At 38.6% G+C, this 26719-nt stretch overlaps 1 protein-coding gene across 16 annotated transcripts in view; it reads left to right on the plus strand.

The window, feature by feature from the left end:
- Window positions 1–25989, plus strand: part of NCOA1 (nuclear receptor coactivator 1) — a 478179-nt gene extending 452190 nt beyond the window's left edge. For 11 of the 16 annotated variants that reach the window (XM_077152270.1, XM_077152268.1, XM_077152269.1 and 8 more), the window contains 6 exons: window positions 1983–2157; window positions 8028–8211; window positions 19697–19786; window positions 22338–22449; window positions 23533–23589; window positions 23675–23811. In XM_077152270.1, coding sequence (XP_077008385.1) covers window positions 1983–2157; window positions 8028–8211; window positions 19697–19786; window positions 22338–22449; window positions 23533–23589; window positions 23675–23703 — 647 coding nt within the window. In that variant the 3' untranslated portion in view covers window positions 23704–23811. Of the gene's footprint in view, window positions 1–1982; window positions 2158–8027; window positions 8212–19696; window positions 19787–22337; window positions 22450–23532; window positions 23590–23674 lie in introns of all 16 variants that reach the window. The other 5 variants (XM_077152272.1, XM_077152276.1, XM_077152275.1 and 2 more) reach the window with 5 other exon arrangements.
- Window positions 25990–26719: the final 730 nt, after the last annotated feature.

The following is a 26719-nucleotide window of genomic DNA, read 5'->3' on the forward strand; positions in this document are numbered from 1 at the left end:
GTGGCAGGGCAGGTACAGGTGAGGAGAGGGCTACCTGGAGACTTCATGTGTGCAGAGTCCCACTCTAGTCTTCAGCTGAGTAGTGTGAGTGTAGTCGTGTCAACAAACCAAGGAGGCCAGGGAAAACAGCCTGAAAAGATTAGAGGAAACAGTGTTCCAACTTCACTCAGGGCCAGAAATAGTTTTTGTTCCCTCCAGTTAGATTAGAAAACCTCATAATTCATGCAGTGTCTAAAGAATACTCAGAAGGGTTTTGCCTCGATAGTGGGGAAAATAAGTCCTACACTAAAACCTGCTTTTTTTCCCTCAACAAAATTTCACACAAGACCCAGAAGAATCAAACTATTTCCAAGTAAACTAATCACAGTCAAGACAAAGGTCAAGAATATTTAGAATTATTGTATTATTATTGTTGTTGTAAAATCTAGCAATTAACAATGTAAAATTTGAAAGATTTGGCAGCTGATAAAAAAAGTTGCCAGGCATGAAAAGAAGCAGGAAAATACAATCCAAAACAAGGAAAAAATGTAATCAAAAACTGACTTAGAAATTACACAGGTGATAGAATTAGTAAAGAGGGACTTAAAAACAGTGACTTAAATTATAACTTCGTTCTGTATATTCAAGAAGCTAAAGGAGAGCCTGAACATGTTAAGTTGAGACATGGAAGATATAAATAAAACCCAAATTGAACTTCTAGAAGTGAAAACTACAGTGTATGAGTTGAAAATTAAACTGCATGGATTAAACAGCAGGTTAGACATTATAAAAGGAAGGATTAGTGCAGCTAAAGATATAACAGTGGGAACTTTCAAAATAAAATCAAAGAGAAAATAAACCAAAAAGATAGTGATTCACCCTGAATTGATATAAATTTAGTGCAATCCCTATCAAAATCTCAGCATGCTTTTTAGAGAAATTACAAATTATCCTGAAATGTCCATGGAAATGCAAGGAACCTAGAATAGAATAGCAAAAATAATTGTGAAAAAAGAACAGTTGGGTGACTAGCCACTTTCAGAACTTGCCATAACGTTACAAAAGTCAAAACATGGTGATATTGGTGCAAGTATAGACATATAGATCAATAGAACAGAATAAAAAGTCCAGAAATAAACTCTCACATTTATAGTCAGTAAAATTTGGCAAAGATACATCTGGCTGCTGAAAAGTAATTTCCTGCAATTAAAAGGAATGAACTACTGATAAATGCTACAAAATGGTTGAATCACAAAAGCATTATGCTTAGTGAAAGAAACCAGACAAAAAAGGTCACATGTGAATCCATTTATATGAAATTTCCAGAAAAGGCAAATCTGTAGAGATAGAAAGCAGGTAAGTGGTTGCCTGGTGCTAGAGATAGGAGCAGGGATTGACTGCAGACGGGCACAAGAAAATTTGGGGAATAATGAAATGTCTAAGTTGAATGGTGGGAATGGTTGCACAACTCTGTAAATTTACTAAAAATCACAAATGAGTGCATTTTATGCTATATAGTTAATCTCAATAAAGCTGTTTTATTTTAATTTTTAAAAAAAGGCAGTAAAAGCCCATAAAGACTGAAGAGGAGTAGCTAAGCAAACTTAATCATTATTCCTCATTTTCACACATTCATTATCTCTTACCTAATTTTTCCCATTTTCAAATTACTTTTATTGTATGTGTAATCCCTTCATGCATGTTCATTTTTTATTTAAAAATTCATGTAAGCAAAAAAGAACAGAAGAAAGTAACACATAATCCTGCTGCCCAACTCAGCATCTCAGTGAATGGAAAGCCTTCTGGACATTTTTAATACATCTATTTATCTGTCTGTCTATACTGAAATTTCCTGCCCTGTTTTTTAAGGAACTGCATTTCCCCCCACTCTGTCGAATAGGATATTTCTAAATATGTTATGATGGATCCCTGTGAGTTTTTTCTTTGATGGGATTAATAAATTTATAGTGTGTTCACATATTTTAATTTGTATTCATTTACAGGAATGGTTCCCCAAGGTGAGGCCAACTTTGCTACTTCTCTCAGCCCTGGGAGCTCCATGGTGCCAATGCCAATCCCTCCTCCTCAGAGCTCTTTGCTCCAGCAAAATCCACCCACTTCTGGATACCAGTCACCAGACATGAAGGCCTGGCAGCAAGGAGCGATGGGAAGCAACAAGTAAGGGGGCAGTTTTTATATTTGAGTGTCCCTTATACTCCACAGCATATAAGAACAGTGTGCTTTTGTGGGCTGATTGTATTTTTTGTAGTCCAAATAAAAAGATTATTGGCTACTGCCATTTGTATAATGCAAGGAACTGAATTTTATGAAACCAGCTAAGAAAAATGATGATTCTTAAATCCATTAAGTATCGAATTATTTGTAAGGTAAAATGGTGTGTTTGCATCCAGAAAAGTGAACTAGCAGTCCTCGACCTTTTTGGCCTGCCCAGAGCAAACCTGAAGAATATGATGAATTCCCATCAGTACCACAGGCTCCCCAGGGTAGATGTAGATGTGTACTTTTTAAAAAGTCATTCTTTAAAAGAACATTTACAAGTCTTAAAAATGTAAAGCAAGAATGGTTATATGTTAGACTCCAGCATAGCTAAGTAGTGAGCATACAAGTTTCACTCTTGAAGGATACCATAATAACAACCAGTGTTTGAAGACTCCTCAGGTTAATTCTGTCTTATCCCTCTTTGAATCTCTTAATTTTCAGTGGCCTCATCACATCCATTTTGTGTAGAATTATCTTACTGACATCATTTTTTTCCCCAAAATCTTGGCTGCTGAACTTTTCACACATCACTTGAGTTTTATAAGGGTTTTAATTTGGTTGTGTCTTGGTTCTAATGACAGGGAAGCTGTTTGATCTGACAACATAATAAGTAAGGCAGTTAAAGTTGAAAACTTAAGACAGTATTCTCTTAAAGTTCATTGAAAGGTGAGAGAGGGAATCTTCCTGTTAGAGTGCCGTGTAGCTCCCAGTGAGGGCCATGTGTCAATTAGGGAGAATTGACACCATCTCTGTAACATACAAAAGTGTGTGTTCTAATGCCGACTTCCCCTACCCACTTTAGAGTCCACGGTCTGTCATTAGGATTTCTCCTTTACAGGCACTCTCAACTCCTTTGTCCACCTTTCCCTGTTGTTCTTGTACCCAGCAAAACTCTTCCTAGTGAAATCCATCTGAATTCTTGCTCCTTAACTACAGCTAAGCATTTAAATATGACTTGAAAGAAGCACACAGTCATGCTGACAGGTCCCACCGACCTACTTCTCTGCTCCCCTTTATAAAAGTCTCTTCCCTATCCACTCTTTCTCTCCTCCTATTCCTTGTTGAACCTGTCAGACTTTTATCTGTACCTGTACAGCAAAATGTCCTTATCAAGGATGTTAACTTCCTCTACAATGACAAATAAAAGGATCATCGTTAGCATTTGACATATTGGAACCCTCATTCTTTCTTGAAGTTCTTCCTTCATTTGGTTCTGGACAGCTCTCCTGAGAAAGGTGACTCTCTTATTTCCTCCTACCTCTCAGTCTCCTTGGCTGGATCTTCCCCCTCTCCCTGACCTCCATTTGAGACCCAGGAATTCATTCTAGAGCCTCTTCTCTTTATCTACTTGCCTCCCTTGGTTGTATCATCCAATCTTGTGGCTTTAAATGCCTATCTCTATGCTTGTGACTCCCAAATTAAATCTCTGACCCAGACCTCTCCTCTGAACACCAGCTGCCAATTAAACATCTCCACAACAAAAACTATTTTGGTATTCTTCCCCAAACCTGCTAGTCCTTTACTCTCTGCCCACCCCCATCTCCATAAACAACTCCATTCTTCCAATTATTCAGATGAAAAGTCTTCTTTGTTTTTCTGACATCCCACGTCAAACCCATCAGCAAATCATGTCAGCTTCTTAGCAGCTCTCACTTACTACCTTTTCCACTTGTACAAGTCAGTGCAAACCACCATCATCTTTTTCCTGGACCACTGCAGTAGGCTTCTGTCTCCCTGCTTCCATCCTTGCTCCCCTACAGTTTAATCTACACATGAGAGCAACAGTGATGCTTTTCAAACATCAAGCAGTATGTCAACCCTTTAATCAAACCTGCAATAGCCCCCCAACTTGCTCAAAACAAAATACAAGGCTGATAAAGCCCCCTCTTTTCTTACCCATGGCTGCCTCTCTGACCTCACCTTCTATTCTCCTCACTCACTCTACTCCACTGACTTCTGACTTCTCTTAATTCTTCTCTTCCTCTAATGTACCAAGTGCATTACAACTGCAGGACCTTTGCATTGTCTAATCCCTCAGCAGCCACATAGTTTGCTCTCTCACACTTAAGGTAACATTTAAAAGTCTTTCCTTAAATATCAGTTTATTAGAGAGAACTTCTCTGAGTATCATTTCTAAAACAAAACCATTTTCCACCTGAGTCCCTCTTTTCCCTGCCTTATTTTTCCTTATAGTGCTTAACACCTGATATATTGTCTATTAGCCAATTTATGGTCTCTCCCCCGTTTTAGTTTGTAAGCTGCTGGAAAGCAATATTCCAGAAAAGGAAACTTTATTAAGCTGCAAGTTTGCAGTTCTAAGGCCATGAAAGTGTCCAAACTGAGGCATCTGTGGAAAGATACATTGATTCAAGAAAGGCCAGTGGGTCCGGAACACCTCTGTCAGCTGGAAAGGCACATGGCAACATCTGCTAGCTTTCTTTCCTGGCCTCTCCTTTCGTGAGGATTCCCCAGGGGTGTTCTCCTTCTGCACCTCCAGAGATCTCTGTCTATGTGGCTTCTCTTGGCTCTCTCAGCTCTGAGCTTTTTCCAAAACAGTTCCTCTTAAAAGGCTCCAGTAAGTAACCCCAGCTTGAATGGGTGGAGACTCATCTCCATGTAAACCATTTAATCAAAAGTTATCACCCACAGTTGGGTGGGTAACATCTTCATGGAAACAATCAAAAAGATCCCATCCAGCATTATAGAATAAGGATTAAATAACTTGGCTTTTCTGGGGTACACAACAGATTCAATCCAGCACATCCGCCAACTAAAATATAAATGTCAGAAGAGCACAAGCTGTGTTTTTGTTTACTTCTGTATCTCATCCTCTAGAATAGGTAGGCACTTAATATATGCCTGTTGAATGACTGAATGCAAACACTCTGTATTCCTAAATCACTATACTTGGATTTAGATTCAAATGTGGACTTGGGGTTTTGTTGGATTGAGTAGTTTCTGTGAACTTTGACTTTCCCAGACCATTCGGGAAAAGTAATTATCACCACCTCTTCAAACAGTTGTATTGGCTTTTTGGGTTCCTGTGTTGACACTTACTAGCTGACACAGGCAGCTTATATTTTGTGACCGCTCACAATCTCTTTTACATAGTGCACAATACCACAATGAACACAGAAAACAGCCCCTGCTGTCAAGATACCAGGAGTCTAGTTGGTGATGGTGGCAGATGACAGGGTTTTTGCTTGTGGGTAGGAGAGAATTAAAACATGAAACAATTAGAGAATCGTTAAATAGAATGATGTAATAGAGTTCAGAGACAGTGTAATGTGATTCGTTTTCATTATCATTATGGTAGCAAGAGAAATAAAGATTTAAAACCAAACCTGCTTTTATGAAATAGTATTTCTATGTAACACTCGTTACATAGTATAGGGAGAGTCCCAATGCTTATTAGTATTTTTTTATGGTGGTAACATATATTCAACACCAGAGTTCCCATTTTAATCACTTTCAAACTTTTGGTTCCATGGTATTAGTTACATTCACAGTGTTGTGCTTATTATTAGCATTTTAAAGTTGAGGAGTTCTGCTATTTAATCCTTTGTAAAAGACTTTTGACCAGGGAATCCTCCCCTCTTGTTAGTACATGAAATATCTATGGAAACCCACTTTGGACTGGAGTCTGCATCTTTCCTCTTTTCCCCCATGATTTAAGGGCTGTCAGAAACCTGGCGCTAGGCAGTGCAGGGAAGCAGAGGGGCCTCAAGCACTGGGGCTTGAGGTGCCAGCGAACCCAGCAGTCCGTTCCAGGGTCTGGAGCAGTGCTTGGGGCTGCAGAAGGGCTTGGTCTTCTGCCCTTGATGGGAGAAGCGAACATACAACTTGTAGCAGGAGCAGTTTGAAAGAATGTAGGCTAATTTACAGTCCCAAAAAATAATTTTGAAAGGGAAATAAATCTAAATTTTTTTTTTAGTAAGTATGACATCACTGCAGTCCTTGAAGCTTCTAGACTTCACCTTACACAAGCCCTGTTCCTCTGCCAGGGTGATTTATGTATCAGTTGACAAATGAGCACTGTCTGAGGCAGAAAGGTTCTCATTAGGAAATGGGCAGTGACTAATAGTTTTTTTTTTCACCTTTAGTTATGGGGACACTGTCTCACAAACATACACACTGTATAGACATCCATGGTGCACAGATGCATTATTGATCATTTCTTTCCTAAGCATATAATTTTCTTTGGGCATTTGTGTTTTATAATTACTTGGAGAAAATATATTTGGGGAAAATTTTTTCCTATTCCAAAGACATGATGAATAGTTGTATTAAGCCTGTTAATTTCAGTGTGATTCCCTTAATCTTCCAGAAGATATAAATGTCAGTATATCCTGCTTGCCATCTGAGAGTTGGCAAGGAGTAGCTAAAGCCATTGATGGGATAAATGATTTTAAAAATCAAATTCTCCAGATTGAACATTAAAACAGGTAGAATTTTACAAGTAGTTCATTGTTTAACAGTTGATAGGTAATCATAAAATATTTGATATTGTGTAGAACTTAGGAAAGATATCATTTATATCATTCCTTTAGATGTGTATATCTATATCACTGAGAATTTGGAGGGTTAAATATAAAGTTCAAAGTTGAATTTACTTGGCCATATTTTTCTGTTGACTAACTGGTTTCACATTTGAGATCTTTAGTATAACAACAGTCCAGAACTTGGCTTTGAAAAGGGAAGTCAGAAAAACAAGCCCTCTGAAAAAAACGATTGCCCTTGGCATTTTGCTTCCTGGAAGAGACATGAAGCTCCTTCAGGCCTGAGGAGCCCTTTGAAGTCATTAAAACCGTTAATTTTGCCAAATAAAAAGTCGGATTATATACATCTGGTTTCTTCTTAGTTTACAGCATATTTAAAGCAGCGAGAAGTGAAACCTTAAGAAGTACAGCAAGCTGTAGGACATTGAATAAAGGCTCTCAAATTTTAGTGTGCGTAAATAGCTAGAAATGCAGCTTTCTATACCCATTCCCAGAGAATATGATTTTGAGGGGCTGGGATAAGACCTGGGAGTCTTAATTTTCCACAGGTTCCCCTAAAGAGTCTATTGCAGACAGTGCCTGGACCACACTTCGGAACACATTGGTGCTAGATACAATAAAATCTATGAATAAAAAGCCATCTCACCCTGCTCAATTGATAACACTGAGTAACAATCCATGTCCATGATTCATTCATTCATCATGTATTTACTGAGTACCTGCTATATACCACTTACTGATGGAGGAAAAGAGTAAATGGAACAAATACTGTTCTTCCCCTTAGGTGTTAAAAGGATAAACCTGCAATCACAGTATAAGAATGTAATCTTTGAATCATTCATTCCTTGGTTAATTCATTCAACGAACGTTTGTCGAAGATGCATATTTATGTCTGCCAAGCACTTTGCCTAAATATTCTCTGTTTAAGAAGATAAAATAGTGTAATAAATTTTAGAATGATTTTGATGGTTTAATGGTTAAATTTCAGCTAGCTGGAAGATTTATGTATGTGGAACAATAGCATCTCTGATATTGAGCCAGATAATTGTAACTTAAAATGGACACTTTCTAGTTATTAAACCCTGTGGACAAGGTTTAAAATGTATTTGAATTATATTGTCAATTTACGTTATATAAGGTAGAATTTTATGTGTAACTTAAGAATGTAAAATGTCTTATTTGGAGTTCTATCTAATAATCATTACGCTACAGTCTCATCCCCATCTTCTTGATCAGTGGATGTAAACTGGATTTTTTTTGAGTTAACAGTGTGTTCAGTCAAGCTGTCCAGAACCAGCCCACACCTGCCCAGCCAGGAGTGTACAACAACATGAGCATCACCGTATCCATGGCAAGTGGAAACACAAATGTTCAGAACATGAACCCAATGATGGGCCAGATGCAGATGAGCTCTTTGCAGATGCCAGGAATGAACACCATGTGCCCTGAGCAGGTGAGTGGCCCAGATGGCACACCCTTGCTGCACACCCAGTGAAGCACACCACACCACACCGTACCATGAACATGTTCCATTTTTCCAAGGAAAATCAGGTGTGATGACAGTTACTCACTACATTTGTTTTCCAGGGCTGCTGTAAGACAGTAACACAAACCGAGTAATTTACAATGACAGAAACTTATTTTCTCACAGTTCTGGAGGGTAGGGAATCTGAAATCAAGATGTCAACTTCAAATAGAGCCATGCTCTATCTGAAGGCTCTGACAGAGAATCCTTCTTTGGCTTGTGACAGCATCACTCCAATCTCTGCTTTTGTCTTCATGTAGCCTTCTTCCCTCTGGTCTGTCTGTCTCTGTGTCTGAATTTCCCACTTATTATAAATCACTGGTTATACTGGATTTAGCATCTACTGTAATCTAGCATGACCTCATCTTAACCAATTGCATCTGCAGAGACCCCATTTCCACGTAAGGTCACATTCATGAGTACCAGGAATTAGGACTTGATTTTGTGGGGGAGCACAGTTCAACCCACAACACTCATCAGAGATGGCCATGCATCTTCCATCTTTCCCATCATCTCTTGATAATTACTGGCCCTTAAAAAAACAGTGGAAATTTCAACAGACTATAAAATTTTACTCTCCAGATTTTGGTGTTTTAGATTCATTATAGAATGTTACAATTAGCTTGTAGATTAACTGTTTTTATTCTTAACATGCTTTCATTTTTCCCTTTCAATTTAACAAATCTTTACTCAATACTTACTATGTACAAAAATAACTGTGGGGGATATGTGTTAAGAAATTGGGAGAGACAACATGACCAAAAAATCTGTTTAATAATGGGACAAAACAACTGTGGAAGACGTGGACCCCCATAGAACCATGTATATTTGTGTCAGATGAGGGGGTATGTACAATTGAGTACTAAAAGTTTAAAGTAAAAAGGACCTGTTCAGTGAAGTCTTTATTTTCCTAAATTTGAGGAAGAGAAGAGAAAAGAACATTCAAAACTGATTATGATAGCATGACTAGACAGGAACAGAAGTTGAAAAGCTTAACAGATGTTAAGGGATATTATATATTTATACTTAGAGCAGAATTTATGCGGTAAACTTTGTTTCTCAGCTAAGTATTTGGAGTTTTTCATGGAACCTCTGAAGATTATTAAATTCAAAGTAATATTTTAAAAGATCATTGCAGTAGACTATCTATAGTTACTGTTCTAACTCTTCAGATCAACAATCACAGAGTAGACTGTGGTGACTTGGTAATTACCATGTAGCCATAATTTATAGCAATATTTAAAAATATGTAAACATTGATTACTTTTCCTGTAGAATTCCTTTTTTGATGTGAATTTTTTTAAGATCATCTGTATTCCTCAGAAATTATATAGTAAGCCTAAGGAGGTGAGAAGAAAACAAACAACTTAGTAAACAAAATTTAAAAACTAAATAGCATTGTTTCTTGTCCTTGTTGTTATTCATCAATAGAATTATTCACTATCGCTATTAAATTTAAACAAGATAATTAAAAATATAATGAATTAGGTAAAAAAATATGCTATATTTAAAGTAGGCTTCTTATATAGTTGGACCTTGCCTTTTTTTTTTATTTTTTATTTTTTTTATTAATTAAAAAAATTAACTAACAAAACATTTAGAAATCATTCCATTCTACATATACAATCAGTAATTCTTAATATCATCACATAGTTGCATATTCATCATTTCTTAGTACATTTGCATCGATTTAAAAACAGAAATGAAAAGACAGCAGACAAAGAAATAAAATGATAATAGAGAGAAAAAAAACTATACCTCACATGCAGCTTCATTCAATGTTTTAACGTAATTACATTACAATTAGGTAGTATTGTGCTGTCCATTTCTGAGTTTTTGTATCCAGTCCTATTGCACACACTGTATCCCTTCAGCTCCAATTACCCATTATCTGACCCTATTTCTATCTCCTGATGGTCTCTGTTACCAATGACATATTCAAGTTTATTCACTAATGTCAGTTCATATCAGTGAGACCATACAGTATTTGTCCTTTAGTTTTTGGCTAGTCTCACTCAGCATAATGTTCTCTAGGTCCATCCATGTTATTACATGCTTCATAAGTTTATTCTGTCTTACAGCTGCATAATATTCCATCGTATGTATATACCACAGTTTGTTTAGTCACTCGTCTGTTGATGGACATTTTGGCTGTTTCCATCTCTTTGCAATTGTAAATAACGCTGCTATAAACATTGGTGTGCAAATGTCCGTTTGTGTCTTTGCCCTTAAGTCCTCTGAGTAGATACCTAGCAATGGTATTGCTGGGTCATATGGCAATTCTATATTCAGCTTTTTGAGGAACCGCCAAACTGCCTTCCACAGTGGTTGCACCCTTTGACATTCCCACCAATAGTGGATAAGTGTGCCTCTTTCTCCACATCATCTCCAGCACTTGTCATTTTCTGTTTTGTTGATAATGGCCATTCTGGTGGGTGTGAGATGATATCTCATTGTGGTTTTGATTTGCATTTCTCTAAAGGCCAGGGACATTGAGCATCTCTTCATGTGCCTTTTGGCCATTTGTATTTCCTCTTCTGAGAAGTGTCTGTTCAAGTCTTTTTCCCATTTTGTAATTGGATTGGCTGTCTTTTTCTTGTTGAGTTGAACAATCTCTTTATAAATTCTGGATACTAGATCTTTATCTGATATGTCGTTTCCAAATATTGTCTCCCATTGCGTAGACTGTCTTTTTACCTTCTTGATGAAGTTGTTTGATGCACAAAAGTGTTTAATTTTGAGGAGCTCCCATTTATTTATTTCTTTCTTCAGTGCTCTTGCTTTAGGTGTAAGGTCCATAAAACTGCCTCCAGTTATAAGATTCATAAGATATCTCCCTACATTTTCCTCTAACTGTTTTATGGTCTTAGACCTAATGTTTAGATCTTTGATCCATTTTGAGTTAACTTATGTATAGGGTATGAGATATGGGTCCTCTTTCATTCTTTTGCATATGGATATCCAGTTCTCTAGGCACCATTTTTTGAAGAGACTGTTCTGTCCCAGGTGAGTTGGCTTGACTACCTTATCAAAGATCAAATGTCCATAGATGAGAGGGTCTATATCTGAGCGCTCTATTCTATTCTATTGGTCGATATATCTATCTTTATGCCAGTACCATGCTGTTTTGACCACTGTGGCTTCATAATATGCCTTAAAGTCAGGCAGTGTGAGACCTCCAGCTTCGTTTTTTTTCCTCAAGATACTTTTAGCAATTCAGGGCACCCTGCCCTTCCAGATAAATTTGCTTCTTGGTTTTTCTATTTCTGAAAAGTAAGTTGTTGGGATTTTGATTGGTATTGCGTTGAATCTGTAAATCAATTTAGGGAGAATTGACATCTTAACTATATTTAGTCTTCCAATCCATGAACATGGTTTGCCCTTCCATCTATTTAGGTCTTCTGTGATTTCTTTTAACAGTTTCTTATAGTTTTCTTTGTATAGGTCTTTTGTTTCTTTAGTTAAATTTATTCCTAAGTATTTTATTCTTTTAATTGCAATTGTAAATGGGATTCGTTTCTTGATTTCCCCCTCAGCTTGTTCATTGCTAGTGTATAGAAACACTACAGATTTTTGAGTGTTGATCTTATAACCTGCTACTTTGCTGTACTCATTTATTAGCTCTAGGAGTTTTGCTGTGGATTTGTCAGGGTTTTCGATGTATAGTATCATATCATCTGCAAACAGTGAGATGGAAAAGGAAACTTCTTCCTTTCCAATTTTGATGCCTTGTATTTCTTTTTCCTGTCTAATTACTCTGGCTAGAACTTCCAACACGATGTTGAATAACAGTGGTGATAGTGGACATCCTTGTCTTGTTCCTGATCTTAGGGGGAAAGTTTTCAATTTTTCCCCATTAGCTGTGGGTTTTTCATATATTCCCTTTATCATTTTAAGGAAGTTCTCTTGTATTCCTATCCTTTGAAGTGTTTTCAACAGGAAAGGATGTTGAATCTTGTCAAATGCCTTCTCTGCATCAACTGAGATGATCATGTGATTTTTCTGCTTTGATTTGTTGATATGGTGTATTACATTAATTGATTTTCTTATGTTGAACCATCCTTGAATACTTGGGGTGAATCCTACTTGGTCATGATGTATAATGCTTTTAATGTGCTGCTGGATTCGGTTTGCTAGAATTTTGTTGAGGATTTTTGCATCTATATTCATTAGAGAGATTGGTCTGTAGTTTTCTTTTTTTTGTAATATCTTTGCCTGATTTTGGTATGAGGGTGAAGTTGGCTTCATAGAATGAATTAGGTAGCTTTCCCTCCACTTCAATTTTTTTGAAGAGTTTGAGCAGGGTTGGTACTAATTCTTTCTGGAATGTTTGGTAGAATTCACATGTGAAGCCGTCTGGTCCTGGACTTTTCTTTTTGCGAAGCTTTTGAATGACTGATTCAATTTCTTTACTTGTGATTGGTTTGTTGAGGTCATCTGTTTCTTCTTGAGTCAAAGTTGGTTGTTCATGCCTTTCCAGGAACCCGTCCATTTCATCTAAATTGTTGTATTTATTAGCATAAAGTTGTTCATAGTATCCTGTTATTACCTCCTTTATTTCTGTGAGGTCAGTGGTTATGTCTCCTCTTCCATTTCTGATCTTATTTATTTGCGCCCTCTCTCTTCTTCTTTTTGTCAATCTTGATAAGGGCCCATCAATCTTATTGATTTTCTCATAGAACCAACTTCTGGTCTTATTGATTTTCTCTATTGTTTTCATGTTCTCAGTTTCATTTATTTCTGCTCTAATCTTTGTTATTTCTTTCCTTCTGCTTGCTTTGGGGTTAGTTTGCTGTTCTTTCTCCAGTTCTTCCAAGTGGACAGTTAATTCCCGAATTTTTACCCTTTCTTCTTTTTTGATATAGGCATTTAGGGCAATAAATTTCCCTCTTACCACTGCCTTTGCTGCGTCCCATAAGTTTTGATATGTTGTGTTTTCATTTTCATTCGCCTCGAGATATTTACTAATTTCTCTTGTAATTTCTTCCTTGACCCACTCGTTGTTTAAGAGTGTGTTGTTGAGCCTCCACGTATTTGTGAATTTTCTGGCACTCTGCCTATTATTGATTTTCAACTTCATTCCTTTATGATCTGAGAAAGTGTTGTGTATGGTTTCAATCTTTTTAAATTTGTTGAGACTTGCTCTGTGACCCAGTTATGGTCTATCTTTGAGAATGATCCATGAGCACTTGAGAAAAAGGTGTATCCTGCTATTGTGGGGTGTAATGTCCTATAAATGTTTGTTAAGTGTAGCTCATTTATTGTAATATTCAAATTCTCTGTTTATTTATTGATCCTCTGTCTAGATGTTCTGTCCATTGATGAGAGTGGCAAATTGAAGTCTCCAACTATTATGGTAGATGTGTCTATTTCCCTTTTCAGTATTTGCAGTGTATTCCTCATGTATTTTGGGGGCATTCTGGTTCGGTGCATAAATATTTATGATTGTTATGTCTTCTTGTTTAATTGTTCCTTTTATTATCAGACAGTATCCTTCTTTGTCTCTTTTAACTGTTTTACATTTGAAGTCTACTTTGTTGGATATTAGTATAGCTACTCCTGCTCTTTTGTGGTTGTTATTTGCATGAAATATCTTTTCCCAACCTTTCACTTTCAACCTATGTTTATCTTTGGGTCTAAGATGTGTTTCCTGTAGACAGCATATCGAAGGATCCTGTTTTTTAATCCATTCTGCCAGTCTATGTCTTTTGATTGGGGAATTCAGTCCATTAACATTTAGTGTTATTACTTTTGGGTAATACTTTCCTCTACCATTTTGCCTTTTGTATTATATATATCATATCTAATTTTCCTTCTCTCTACACTCTTCTCCACACCTCTCTCTTCTGTCTTTTGGTATCTGTCTCTAGTGCTCCCTTTAGTATTTCTTGCAGAGCTGGTCTCTTGTTCACAAATTCTCTCAGTGACTTTTTGTCTGAAAATGTTTTAATTTCTCCCTCATTTTTGAAGGACAGTTTTACTGGATATAGAATTCTTGGTTGGCAGTTTTTCTCTTTTAGTAATTTGAATATATCATCCCACTGTCTTCTTGCCTCCATGGTTTCTGCTGAGAAATCTACACATAGTCTTATTGGGTCTCCCTTGTATGTGATGGTTTGCTTTTCTCTTGCTGCTTTCAAGATCCTCTCTTTCTCTTTGACCTCTGATATTCTAACTAGTAAGTGTCTTGGAAACGCCTATTTAGATTTATTCTCTTTGGGGTGTGCTGCACTTCTTGGATCTGTAATTTTAGGTCTTTCATAAGAGTTGGGAAATTTTCAGTGATAATTTCTTCCATTAGTTTTTCTCCTCCTTTTCCCTTCTCTTCTCCTTCTGGGACACCCACAATACGTATATTTGTGCGCTTCATATTATCATTCAATTCCCTGAGCCACTGCTCAAATTTTTCCATTCTTTTCCCTATAGTTTCTGTTTCTTTTTGGATTTCAGAAATTCCATCCTCCAGTTCACTATTTCTAACATCTGTCTCTTGAAATCTACCATTGTAGGTTTCCACTGTTTTTTTTTTATCTCTTCTACTGTATCTTTCATTCCCGTAAGTTCTGTGATTTGTTTTTTCAGACTTTCCATTTCTTCTTTTTGTTCATCCCTTGCCTTCTTCATGTCCTCCCTCAATTTATTGATTTGGTTTTTGAAGAGGTTATCCATTTCTGTTCGTATATTCAGAATTAGTTGTCTCTACTCCTGTATCTCATTTGAACTATTGGTTTCTTGCTTTGACTGGGCCATATCTTCAGTTTTCCTGGTGTGATTTGTTATTTTTTGCTGGCATCTGGACATTTAATTACCTTAATTAGTTTATTCTGGAGATTGCTTTCACTTATCTTACCTAGGGTTTTCTTGCTAGATGAGTTTGTTGTCTATCTGTTCATTGACCTTCAGCTCAGCTTTTTCTGGGCCTCTAGCTTAAGTTTTCTTTAACAGGGGGTAAGTTTTCAGTTCTTATTTTCTTGTTTCTTGTCCTGCTTGTAAGGTGCCTTTTCCCTCCCTACCCTTAGGAGTGTCTACATAGGTATTACAGACTCCAGCCAGGTTTTCCAGGACTAAACTGGCCTCCTTTCGGGGGGAAGGAGTCACCTGTGTCAGTTTTCCCTGAGTGTGAGACCCAGCAGGTTGAAAGACTTCTTGTGAAGTCTCTGGGCTCTGTTTTTCTTATCCTGCCCAGTATGTGGCACTTATCTGCCTGTGGGCCCCAACAGCAAAATATGTTGTGGCTCCTTTAAGTTTGGAAGGCTCTCCCTGCTAAGGGCGTGGTGGAGACAGAGGAAGGGTTGTAGGCTGGTTTTAATGTCTTCAAATTGCGAAGCCCTGGGATCTGAATTCCTTGAGAGAGGGATTCCACCTGAATTGCGTTTTACCCCTCCCGTGGGGAAGGTTCAGATGGGAGACAGCCCTGAAAGCAGCCTGTTTCTGTGTTTGGGGTAGTTGCAGCCTCTGTAATCCCAGCACTGAGTCCAGAGGCAACCAAACCTCTGTAGAAACAGCCACAGAAGGCTCCGTTTTGTCCCCTTTCCTCCCTTCCAGCCAGCCCAATAGGCAACTTCCGCCCCGATCAGTTTCGCTTGAGCTGGGGGCCTATTTTCAGTAGTCAGAATTTGTTCATTAATGCCACTATTGGTGTTCGGTCGGACTCAGTCCCTTCTACTGTTGGAGACTCCCTCCTTTCCCTCCGGGAAGCCGCCTGTGGGGGAGGGGCGCCGGCCGCCGGCCACCACAGCTTGGGGAACTCGCTGCTCCAAGACTCGCAGCCAGTCCAAAGACTCACAGCCGGTCCAGAGACTCACAGCCGATCCGGGAAGCCGCCTGTGGAGAAGGGGCGCCAGCCGCCGGCCACCACGGCTTGGGGAACTTGCTGTTCCAAAACTCACAGCCGGTCCAGAGACTCGCAGCCGGTCCAGAAAGCCACCTGTCGGGGAGGAGCGCCAGCCGCTGGCCACTGCGGCTTGGGGAACTCGCTGTTCCGGAGCCTTGCAGCCTGTCCTAGAAGCCGTCCGTGAGGGAGGGGCGCCGGCCACCACGGCTTGGGGAAGTGCGCGTGGCTCGGGGAACTCACCACTGTGGAGACTCGCAGCTGGTCCAGCTGGTCCAGACTGGAGCACGCTGCATGTCCGGTCTCTCGGACCTTGCCTTTTTTATTCAATCTGATAGCCTCTGCCTTTTAGAGTGTTTTTAGTCCATTTACGTTTTTTTCTTTTTTCTTTCTTTTTCTTTTTTTCTGTTTTGTTTTGTTTTTTTTCATTTTGGGGGACAAGTTGCATGGTCTGGGAATCGAATCCAGGTCTCCTGTATGGCAGGCGAGAATTCTACCACTAAAATACCCTCATATCGCCTAGTCTATTTATATTTAATGTGGTTATTGAAATGGCTGAATTTAAATCTTCTATATTTCTTTTTCTCTATTTTTCCCATCTTTTGCCTTTTTTCAATTAACTCACTATTTTTACTATAACATTTTTCCCCTTTGTTGGCTTATTAGTTATATGTAATCCTGTTTTGTTATTTTAGTGGTTGCTTTAGAATTTATGGTATACTAGTTTAATTGATCACAGTCTATCTTCAACTGATAGTGTATCACCTCAAGTATAGTATAACAACCTCAGTGTTGTTATACTAACAACAATCAGAATTCTAGTTTGTTAGCTGTTGAAATGCAATATACAAGAAATGGAACAGCTTTTGAAAGGGGGAATTTACTAAGTTGCAAGTTTACATTTCTAAGGCTGTGAAAATGTCCCAATTAAAACGAGGATATAGAAATCCAATCTAAGGCATCCAGAGAAAGATACTTTGGTTCAAGAAGACTGAATGATGTTCCGGGTTTCTCTCTCAACTACAAAGTCATATGGTGGACATGGCGATGTCTGCTAGCTTTCTCTCCAGGCTTCTCGTTTCATGAAGCTCCCCCGGGGGCATTTTCCTTCTTAATTGCCAAAGATCTTTGACTGTGTGGGCTCTTGTGGTTCTCCTCAATCTGTCATGGCTCTCTCATCATTCTAATACTTGCTCCAAAATGCTTCCTCTGTTAAAGGATTCAGTAAAGCAATCAAGACCCACCTGGAATGGGTCAGAGTCACATCTCCATCTAATCAAATAGTTAGTACCCACAATTGGGTGTGTCACATCTCTTTGGAGATAATCTAATCAAAAGATTCCAGCCTACATTGTTGAATAGGGGTTAAAAGAAAGGGTTGCTCCCATAAGGTTGGATCAGGATTAAAGCATGGCTTTTCCAGAATATGTAATCCTTTCCATTTCTCCCTCCTGGCCTTTGTGATTTTGTTGTCACATGTGTTATGTCTGCATGTGTTATAATACCTACAGTATGTTGTTATTTCCATTTTAAACAATTATATATGTTTCTAATTTTAAATAATAAAAAACAGTTTTTTATATTTACCCATTTCTGGTGTTGTTTATTCCTTTGAATAAATCCAAATTTCCATCTATCATTTTCCTTCTGCCCAAAGGTCTTCCTTTAATATCTGTTGTAATGCAGGTCTGCTGGTGGTAATTCTTTTAGCTTTTATATATCTAAAAAGTCTCTGTATCACCTTCATCTTTGAAAGTTCTTTCTCTGAATTCTAGCTTGACACTTTTAGCTTTTAGTACTTTAAAACTTTCTCAACTGTGGTATTTTTTATGAGATATCTGCTGCCATTTTATCTTAGTCTACTGTACAAAGACCCCCTTCTAGCTGATTTTAAGATTTTTCTCTTTGTTAGGAAAAAGTTATGATATACCTTGGTGTGGTTTTCTTCATATTTATTGTGCTTGGGGTTTGTTGAGCTTCTAGGTTCATGGGTCTATAATCTTTATCAAATTTGGAAAAAAGTTGACCTTTATTTCTTCAAATATTTTTTTCTGTCATCAGCCCCCTCCTCTCCTTCAGGGACTACAATATCATGCCACTTGGAGTTGTTCCACAGCTCACTGATAACTCTTGGTTTTGGGTGCTGTTGGATTTTTCAATCATTTTTTGTCTCTCTGTCTCATTTTAGACAGTTTCTATTGCACTAGTCTTTTCTTTTGCAATATCTAATCAACTGTTAATTTTTCCACTTTATTTTTCATCTCAGACTTTGCAGTTTTCATCTCTAGAAGTTCATTTGGGGCCTTTTTTATAACTTCATGTCTCTAACATGTTCAGTCTTTCCTCTGTCTTCTTGAATATATGGACTAATAACTTTTAATATCCTTGCTTGTCAGTTTGATCATCTATATCATCTTTGGGTAGCTTTTGATTGATTGCCTTTTATTTTTATTGTGGGTCATATTTGTGTACTTCTTTTGTGTGCCTGATAAATATTGGATACTAGACATGTGACTTTTAACTTGTTTAAATTTCTGTAAATATTCTTGCGCTTAGTTCTAGGAAATGGTTAAGTTACTTGAAAGTAGTTTGAGCCTTTCAGATCTTGCTTTTAAGCTTTAGCCAGACAACAGCAGCAATTAGACTAGAGCTAATTTTGCCTCATTGCCAAGGCAAAACCTTTCTAGTATACTACCTGATGCTACATGAATTATGAGGTTTTCCACTCTGCCTGATGGGGTCAGAATTTGTTCCCATCCCTGAGTGAGCTTCCAAAATTATTCTGTGTATTCTTTTCAGGGATTCTTTCCTCTCCTTCAGGTAGTTCCCTAGCATGCAAAAGCTGATCAGTACTGAGCTGAAGACTCGAGGGGGCTGTTTACAGATCTCCAAAGCTTTCACTCTGTGCATTTAATCATTTCTCTGATACTCAGCCCTATAAATTCCAGTTACCTTGGTCTCCCCAGACTTCAGCTGCATCTCCTCAGATCAAAGAGCCTGGCACACTCTGCCCAGGTTCCATATACCTTCACCGGAGCCTGGAAATTCTCTCCAGGCAATAGGCTGGGACAACAGTAGGCCTCACCTCATTTGTTTCCCATCTCTTAGGGATCATTCACTTTTGTTGTTCTTTTGTCCAGTGTCTTGAGTGCATTTGTTTCACATATTTTGTCCAGTTTTGTAGTTGATGCAGGTAGGATAGATCTGATCCCTTTTACTGAATCTTGACCAGAAGTGGAAGTCCATCACTAATTAATTTTTTTGTTAGTTAATTTTCTATTAGTTAAGTATTGTATATAAATATATATATGTACAATTCAAATACTCACAAATTTATCACCCAGATCAGGAAACAGAACCTTACCAGCACCCCAGACTTTCTCCTCATGCTCCCCTAGAGTCACTATCTACCCCACAAGGATAACTACTATCCTGACTTCTAACGAGTCAGTAGGGTGCTAAGCTTTTTATTTCTGCTGTCCTGCTAAACTTCCCTCTCAATTAAAGTGTTTTTCATTGAAGAATTTGGTCTTCAGTTTAAACAGGTAGCTCATAATTTGGTCTTGGGTTTCTCTTTAATAGATAAATGATCCAGCATTGAGACATACAGGCCTCTACTGCAACCAGCTCTCATCCAATGACCTTCTCAAAACAGAAACAGATGGAACCCAGGTCAGTAAGAAAACTCAGAGCTGTCAAATGCACTCTTAAAAAAAAGCCCAGAGCTATCAAATGCACAGTAGATACACTGAAGACTTTCTGTAGCCTCATGGTTAAGAGCCTGACCTTGGGAATCAGACCTGGGTATGAGTCCTGGCCCACTCCTTCTTAGCTGTGTCATCGTGGCCATGTTACCAGCTTTCCTGAGCTGCTCTGTAGCCATCAGAGCTAACAACACCTGCTTATAGGATTGACAAGAGGGTTGAATGAGATAAGCTTTTAGAAGATTTAAGCCAATGTTACACCCAATAAAAGAGATGATGAATGGGGGCACTGATTCTTATTTTGTAAATAAACCCAGTGCTAAAATTCATGCTTAATCACAGTATCTCAATAAATTTCTGTAAAATTCAGACCAAAAAAAAACACTTGCTATGTTCTCTGCCTCCTTTTAAAAGATTTGTTTCAGAACTAAGCATGGCCACTTTCCTACATTAACCTGAATTTAGGGGGTTTTAGTAAATTTTTCTTTTTGACTACAGTGCATTATGCTGAAGGTGAGAGGTACAGAGAAGCATAAGATATGTTCCTTGCCCTTAGGTGCACTGTGGAGAGAAGTGAGAGAAGGATGTATTAGTTGTGAAATGCTTATGGTTTGCCATGTGCTGGCTAGACACTACATGCTTTATCTCATTTAAGCCCCACTCTAACCCTATGAGGAAGGTAGCATTCCTTTTTTTCACAGATGAAGACACTGAACCTGAGGAGGTTTAACTATATGCATAATTCTCAAAGCTAGGAAACTGCAGAGCTGAAGTTCAAACCCAGGTCTTTCTAACACTAAAGTCAGTGCTGTTTCTGCCATGCCACATATAGCCTGTTGAAAAGAAAACATATCAACAAGTGCACACAAATTGTAACACAACCAAAGAAGGCAAACTCAAATTGATGTTACAAGTAACAAAGGCCATAAGCATTCAAAGGTAGAGAAATAGCCAAGTCGGCCAGAAGAGCATCATGGGAGATGAGACTGAACTGGGTCTTGAAGAGCAGTCATTGACAGGAAGTTGAAGGAGCGACGTATTGCAGGCGTAGAGGTCACTGCAGGATGGTGTTGAGGAGTAGAGGAACTGAAAGTAGAGAGCATAGAGGCATGGAAATACTCATGTCCCAGCACAGTCCTAGGAATTGAAATAAAGGGTTTGTCATGAGAATTCATAGAAATTAAAATTGGTTAGGTAGATTGGGGCAGATTTCCAGAGGCCTTGAATGCTAAACTAAGGAATTTGGATTCAGTCCTACCAATAAAGGGTCATCACTAAGGAAAACATTGATAAAGTTGTAGTTTAGGCTTCATCTTGGAGTAGAAGACGCTGGTTAGCCAGCCTTGCAAGAAAAAGATCCCTTAGGCTCTATCAGCAGTCTGCGTACTGAGAAATAGGGTGAGTCCTGACTAGGGGGTAAGAGAGATTTTGAGAGGGGAAGTGAAGACAGTTTTCTTTTCCAGAGAAAACTATTCTACATTATCACACCTACGGAGACGTAAACTGGGCAGCTTGACAACTTAATGTAAAACAACCAAGTTTTAAAATTCCTGAGTCCTGGGATAGTTTTTTAACTGAAGCAAAAACTATATTGGAAAATCTTAAAAGGTTGGGACTCAAGTCTCATATCATTCTCTTCACCTAGAAAGCCTCAGACTTCTTTCATATTGTCCTTTGCCTGTCTGTGGAGGTGTGGTAATATAGAAAGTCCCTCGAGATCTCCTCTAAGGCACAATGTATCCCCCTTTTGGAACCATTCCAAAGGTCTGAAATGTGTTTAGAGTTTTATTTGGTCTTTTCAATGTTTATTTCAAGATAGAAACCTAAAACATATATGCCATTTTTTTAAAAGAAGCGGAATTTTCTCTCCCATTTGTTTTATCATGTCTTTATCAGTAATGTTTTATTTTGGGGGTGGGGTGGTGCATGGGATGGGAATCAGACCCAGGTCTCCCACATGGCAGGTGAGCATTCTACCACTGGACCATCCATGCACCCTATCAAGAATGTTTTTAAGTATTTGAAGGCAAAAACGCTTTATGCTCTAACCCAAATTTTTATATATTGAAATATGTAAACATAAGAAATTAACATAAAAGCACTGTAGTTTGTACTCATGATAAGTTTCAGTGGCAGAATCTTCTTTATCTTGTAGCCTATCATGAAATCTCTGTTTGCTCCATTGCTTTTGCATTTGCCAAACTAAAGCTGGGGAGTGAGCTAGATAGAAATATAGAGAAAAGGAGAAGGAAAAGAACTGAGGAGGAGGAGTGGGGGCGTATTGAGATTTAGCTTATTATTTGAAGAGTTGGAAGGGGGAGGAAGCAAGATGGAACACAGGAAAGGCACACAGGGAAGAGAGAAAGAGGAGAAGCTACGTAAGGGGGTGCTGACAAGGCGGGAGAGGAAGGCCAGGCATGTAACTCTAGAAGGAGAGAGTAGGAATGAGAACACAGGCTTGGGAGGCATGGGGCCAACAGAATAATAGACTCACACAGAAGAGTTGGTGTTTTTTTTAGATACCCTGGAGAGAGCCCAAAAGAAGAGGAAAACAAATTGGGAGCATATGGGGGCAAGGAGCAAAATCTGAAAAAGAAGAGGATGAAGAGAGAAATAAAGCTAATCTAACTAGTGATTTAATTCATTAATCTCTAAAACAAACAAAAAAGCTCAGTTCAGGAGATATCTGCTTTATCTTACATAGTAGAGATATATGTAGATTAAGAGGAGTGCAAGTAGGCTGATGTGAAAATTTGAAAGTCGAGACAATTGGCATTTGGCCCATGAAAGTTGGTGGAAAGCAACTTCTATTTGGCTAGGATAGAAAATTTTTCAGAAAAGCCGAGTGACATTGGCATGAATTAGTGAGGAATAACCAAAACATGCATCCCTAATCTCAAGTACCTCATTGGTCTGATGAGCACGAGGCACAAGTCTGCGAAAAGTTTGACACTTAGGAACCTAAAGGAAGGCATTTCCGTTCCTGGTCTAGAACATTGACGTGTGTGGTACTGGCCTTAATCAGTCCTACAAATGACTTTTTAATAAGGCTGGTTGGTAAAAGACTAACCTCCGGCTTTGTTTTTCCAATAGAAAATGCTAGAACTGTGCACCTCTAGACATTTTTAAGGAATATGAGTGTTATTACTGAAAGTAGTTAAAGGGAAAATTCACACTGTTCTCACCTAGTAAATTTACTGTTATTTTAGCTCGTGTGTTTAAATGTGTTTAATTTTTTCCTATCAGGAAAAAAATGTCAAATATAAATTGTGCTACTGATATTTTGCTGTAATTCTAAAGCCAATATGTAAAGGTACAATGTAGTGATGTATTTAGCAAATAAGTAAATCTTCTGGGCATGAGTCATAGTAATGCCAGTGTCCTATTGAGTTGTGGTGGTTCTGTTGTGCTAATACTGGGTTAAGCCCTTAATTTTTCAGTGACAGCATAAAGATTTTTTATCCTACTAAAGTCATCCATAGAATGCTTTTAAACCAGCTTTCCACATGACATATATATTTTTTTAACGCACTACTGGATACCCAGACTCTGAAACTGGGCTTCTCCCGCTCTTGGCAGTGTTAGCAGTGATGCCCACTTTCAGTATTGATGGCACCAGTAGCAGGCTTGACCATTCCAATTTTGGTGTGATTTTTAAAGTGTGAACTTTCCAGAACCCTGAGCAAAATGAGTGCAGCAATTTTCTTTTTGTAGGACAAGAAGACAGAAGAGTTCTTCTCTGTGGTGACTACAGACTAGAGGAATGCTCTAGTGAGTTTCCACTTCAAGTAGTACCCACTCATAAGCCGGGGGGGCAGACCCTTCTGTCTAAACACATCTTTTATTTGTGTTCCAGCAGGTGCAACAGGTTCAGGTGTTTGCTGACGTCCAGTGTACAGTGAATCTGGTAGGCGGGGACCCTTACCTGAACCAGCCTGGTCCACTGGGAGCTCAAAAGCCCACGGCAGGACCACAGACCCCCCAGGCCCAGCAGAAGAGCCTCCTTCAGCAGCTACTGACTGAATAACCACTTTTCAAGGAATGTGAAATTTAAATAATAGACATACAGAGATATACAAATATATATTTTTCTGAGATTTTTGATATCTCAATCTGCAGCCATTCTTCAGGTCGTAGCATTTGGAGCAAAAAAAAATAAGGAATTTTGTTGTGGAGCTTGAGAGATGTTTTTGTTTCTTTCTTTGTAACAGCCTTGGATATTGAAAAAATAGCAAAGCAGAACGGTTGGACAATCTATTTCTTGAGCCAAATTTAATTATTCTTATTTTTATAATCAAGTCATCGGCTTCTTATCTGGATAAAGGCTTTTGGAGGAGAACCAAACGACAAGTTCCAAAGGGGAGATGAAGCTCCATCTCCCCCAGCTCCGTCGCGACCCTGCCAAGAAGAAGGGCCCGGTGGGGCTTTGCCTGCGCCCGTCCACCAAAGGCTGTCACGTGTCCCCAGTCAACAGCCCTCCCCTCTCCTGCCCCACGCAGCTTGTGTGTACAATCAGCTTCCTCTCGCAACTCTGTATCTGTTGGCTTCAAGAGAATATTTTGCCTCCATATACGTACCCCTTCTCCGTTTTTTAAAGATAGATTTAAACCAAGATGCCTCCAGGAAAGAGGAAGAAATGTGTATATTCACAGTGGAATCCAAAAAGTACAGTTTGGGGGAAAATGCAATAATTTTTTGATGAGATGGGTGAAAGACAAGAAGCGAGTTCTGTCAGTTATTGTAGATACAATTTTCTGATTAAATCTGGAAAAAAAAAAGGCAGCCTGTTCTTTCTGCTTTTATTGTATTAACAGCTGAGGTAGCTAAAGTTATTTAAAATAAAATGAAACTTATGACCCAAGTAGCTTATTTTTTCCCTTTAAATCACACTGTAAATATATTTGATTTCATGTAGAAATTGATTTCCTTCTGTTTACTTTTATGCTTTTATTATCATTTTTGATTTTTCTAAATTTGCGTGTGAAATATAACTTTGAATTGTGGTTACCTTTGGCTAATAATATTTCATTATTTTAATAACTGTGATACCATGTATGGATTTACTTTGGGGTTCAAATCAAAATGCCACTGCCAGAAAGAGCTGTCCCGGACGAGCTAGACCACACTGCTAGAGTGTCCCTGGGATCATCTAACCTGGGAGCAGTACGAGGAATTAACACCAGAAGTGTACAGGCTACTTGTACAGAGAAAAATTAGTACTCAGAGAAAACTTTCATTTGTTTTTAGATTGACTTTGGGAATTTGAATTTTCATCATTGCGAATACAAATTACTCTATCCTGCTCTGAAGCTAATTGATACCATATTTTCCCTTTGTGTCTTGTCACTCTGCCACGTCCTGCCTCATCCTGGCCTCTGAGTCAAGGACCCAGTGAACTGACTCTCTCTAGTTCCAGAAGTTCCTCTGGAAGGCCAGGAAAGCTTGAGAAAGGTATTGTGGAAGAAGCAAAGGTAGCCCCCCCATCACCTTTTCCTACACTCCTGGGCCCATGAACGATGATGACATCTGGCATTCTGCACCAGCTACCTCTGCTTCCATGGCAGAGAAGAGGCCACCAGAACGATCAGTGGAAGAGGAGTATGGACTCAGATTTCAAGGAAGAAGCCATTTCCCCTGGTCCTCCTTTCTGCGTCTCACTAACCCTAATTACAAGTAATTCCATTGAACACCGTCTCTTCCAAACTATACCGAATAAAAAGATTGATAGAAGGGCTCAAGTGGGTAGCAACTATGAAGCAGAAATAGGACACTCAGTTACAAACACTGTTTCTTTTAGTTTTTTCAGAAAGTGCATCCCTGATTTCATTCATTCCCAGCTTGACTGCCCAGCCATATTACTCTAGTCCCTGCCATACTGCTCTGGGAAGTCGTTTCCATTTTGTTTGTGATACTTGGATGTGCAAACTTCAGGAAGCTCACCTTTAACTTCAGCATTCCAGATGAAGTTTCCTGGCTCAGTGCTTTTGCATAAGGAACTAGAAAAAAGTGGTAAGGAAAATTGGAGATGTTAACATCCTCCCCTATCCCAGTTGCACCTTAAAGCATGCATGTCACCTTCAAGGTTTTATAATTGCACTGTTTGTTTTATGTATGTACAGATTAAAATTATTGCTACATTTGAGGAAAATAAAATTGCTTGCTTCTATGTAATTCCTGTCATTCTACAGGAAATTCACTTTTCCAGCTACTGAATAGAATTTGTTTAACAACCTCATGGGTTGCCTCTTCATTTATAGGGAAGGTGAAACCTACCTGCCTACCCGAACAATTAATAATTCATTTAAGGATAATAAAGGAAAGGATCCCTGAAGCCAAAGATCGTCCATGTCACCCTAATCTGAGTCAGCCCAGTGAAATTTGTGAAGGTCAAAGTGAAGTTATGCAAGTGAGCCTTGAGGAAATTCTAACTTTGGCCATTTGCCTGATGATTAAACTCACTGATTGGGCTGTTTCTTGACCCAAAGAGATCTGGGTCCTGGCAGCATTTCAGGGGTAACCTAAGTTCTTAGACAAATCTGGAGCCACAGGATACCATATCTCTCTCAATTTTTGGTTTTTCTGTAATAACATCTGTGAATACAGCTGCCAAATCTTACTTGAGGAGCCTCCTTCAATGTGACAATACTATTTACAAGAACTAGGTCCTATCCCTTGTTTGTGTGTTTTTAAGGCAGCCTAAGTAGGGCCAGCGTAAGGAGAGTAGGCAAATGTGACTAGAGAGCAGGGGAGGGTGCCTCTCCCACATCTTTCTTACCCATAAATAAACACAGATCTGGTGACTGTTGCCTGAAATCATATTTTGGGGGGAACAAAAAGTTTTCCCCACAATTGGGATAAGGTTAAAATAATATTGTACCTGGATAAGGCTGAACATTGATTT

Source organism: Tamandua tetradactyla, chromosome 3 (assembly GCF_023851605.1).
Source record: "Tamandua tetradactyla isolate mTamTet1 chromosome 3, mTamTet1.pri, whole genome shotgun sequence".
In the NCBI taxonomy this organism is placed as follows: domain Eukaryota; kingdom Metazoa; phylum Chordata; class Mammalia; order Pilosa; family Myrmecophagidae; genus Tamandua; species Tamandua tetradactyla.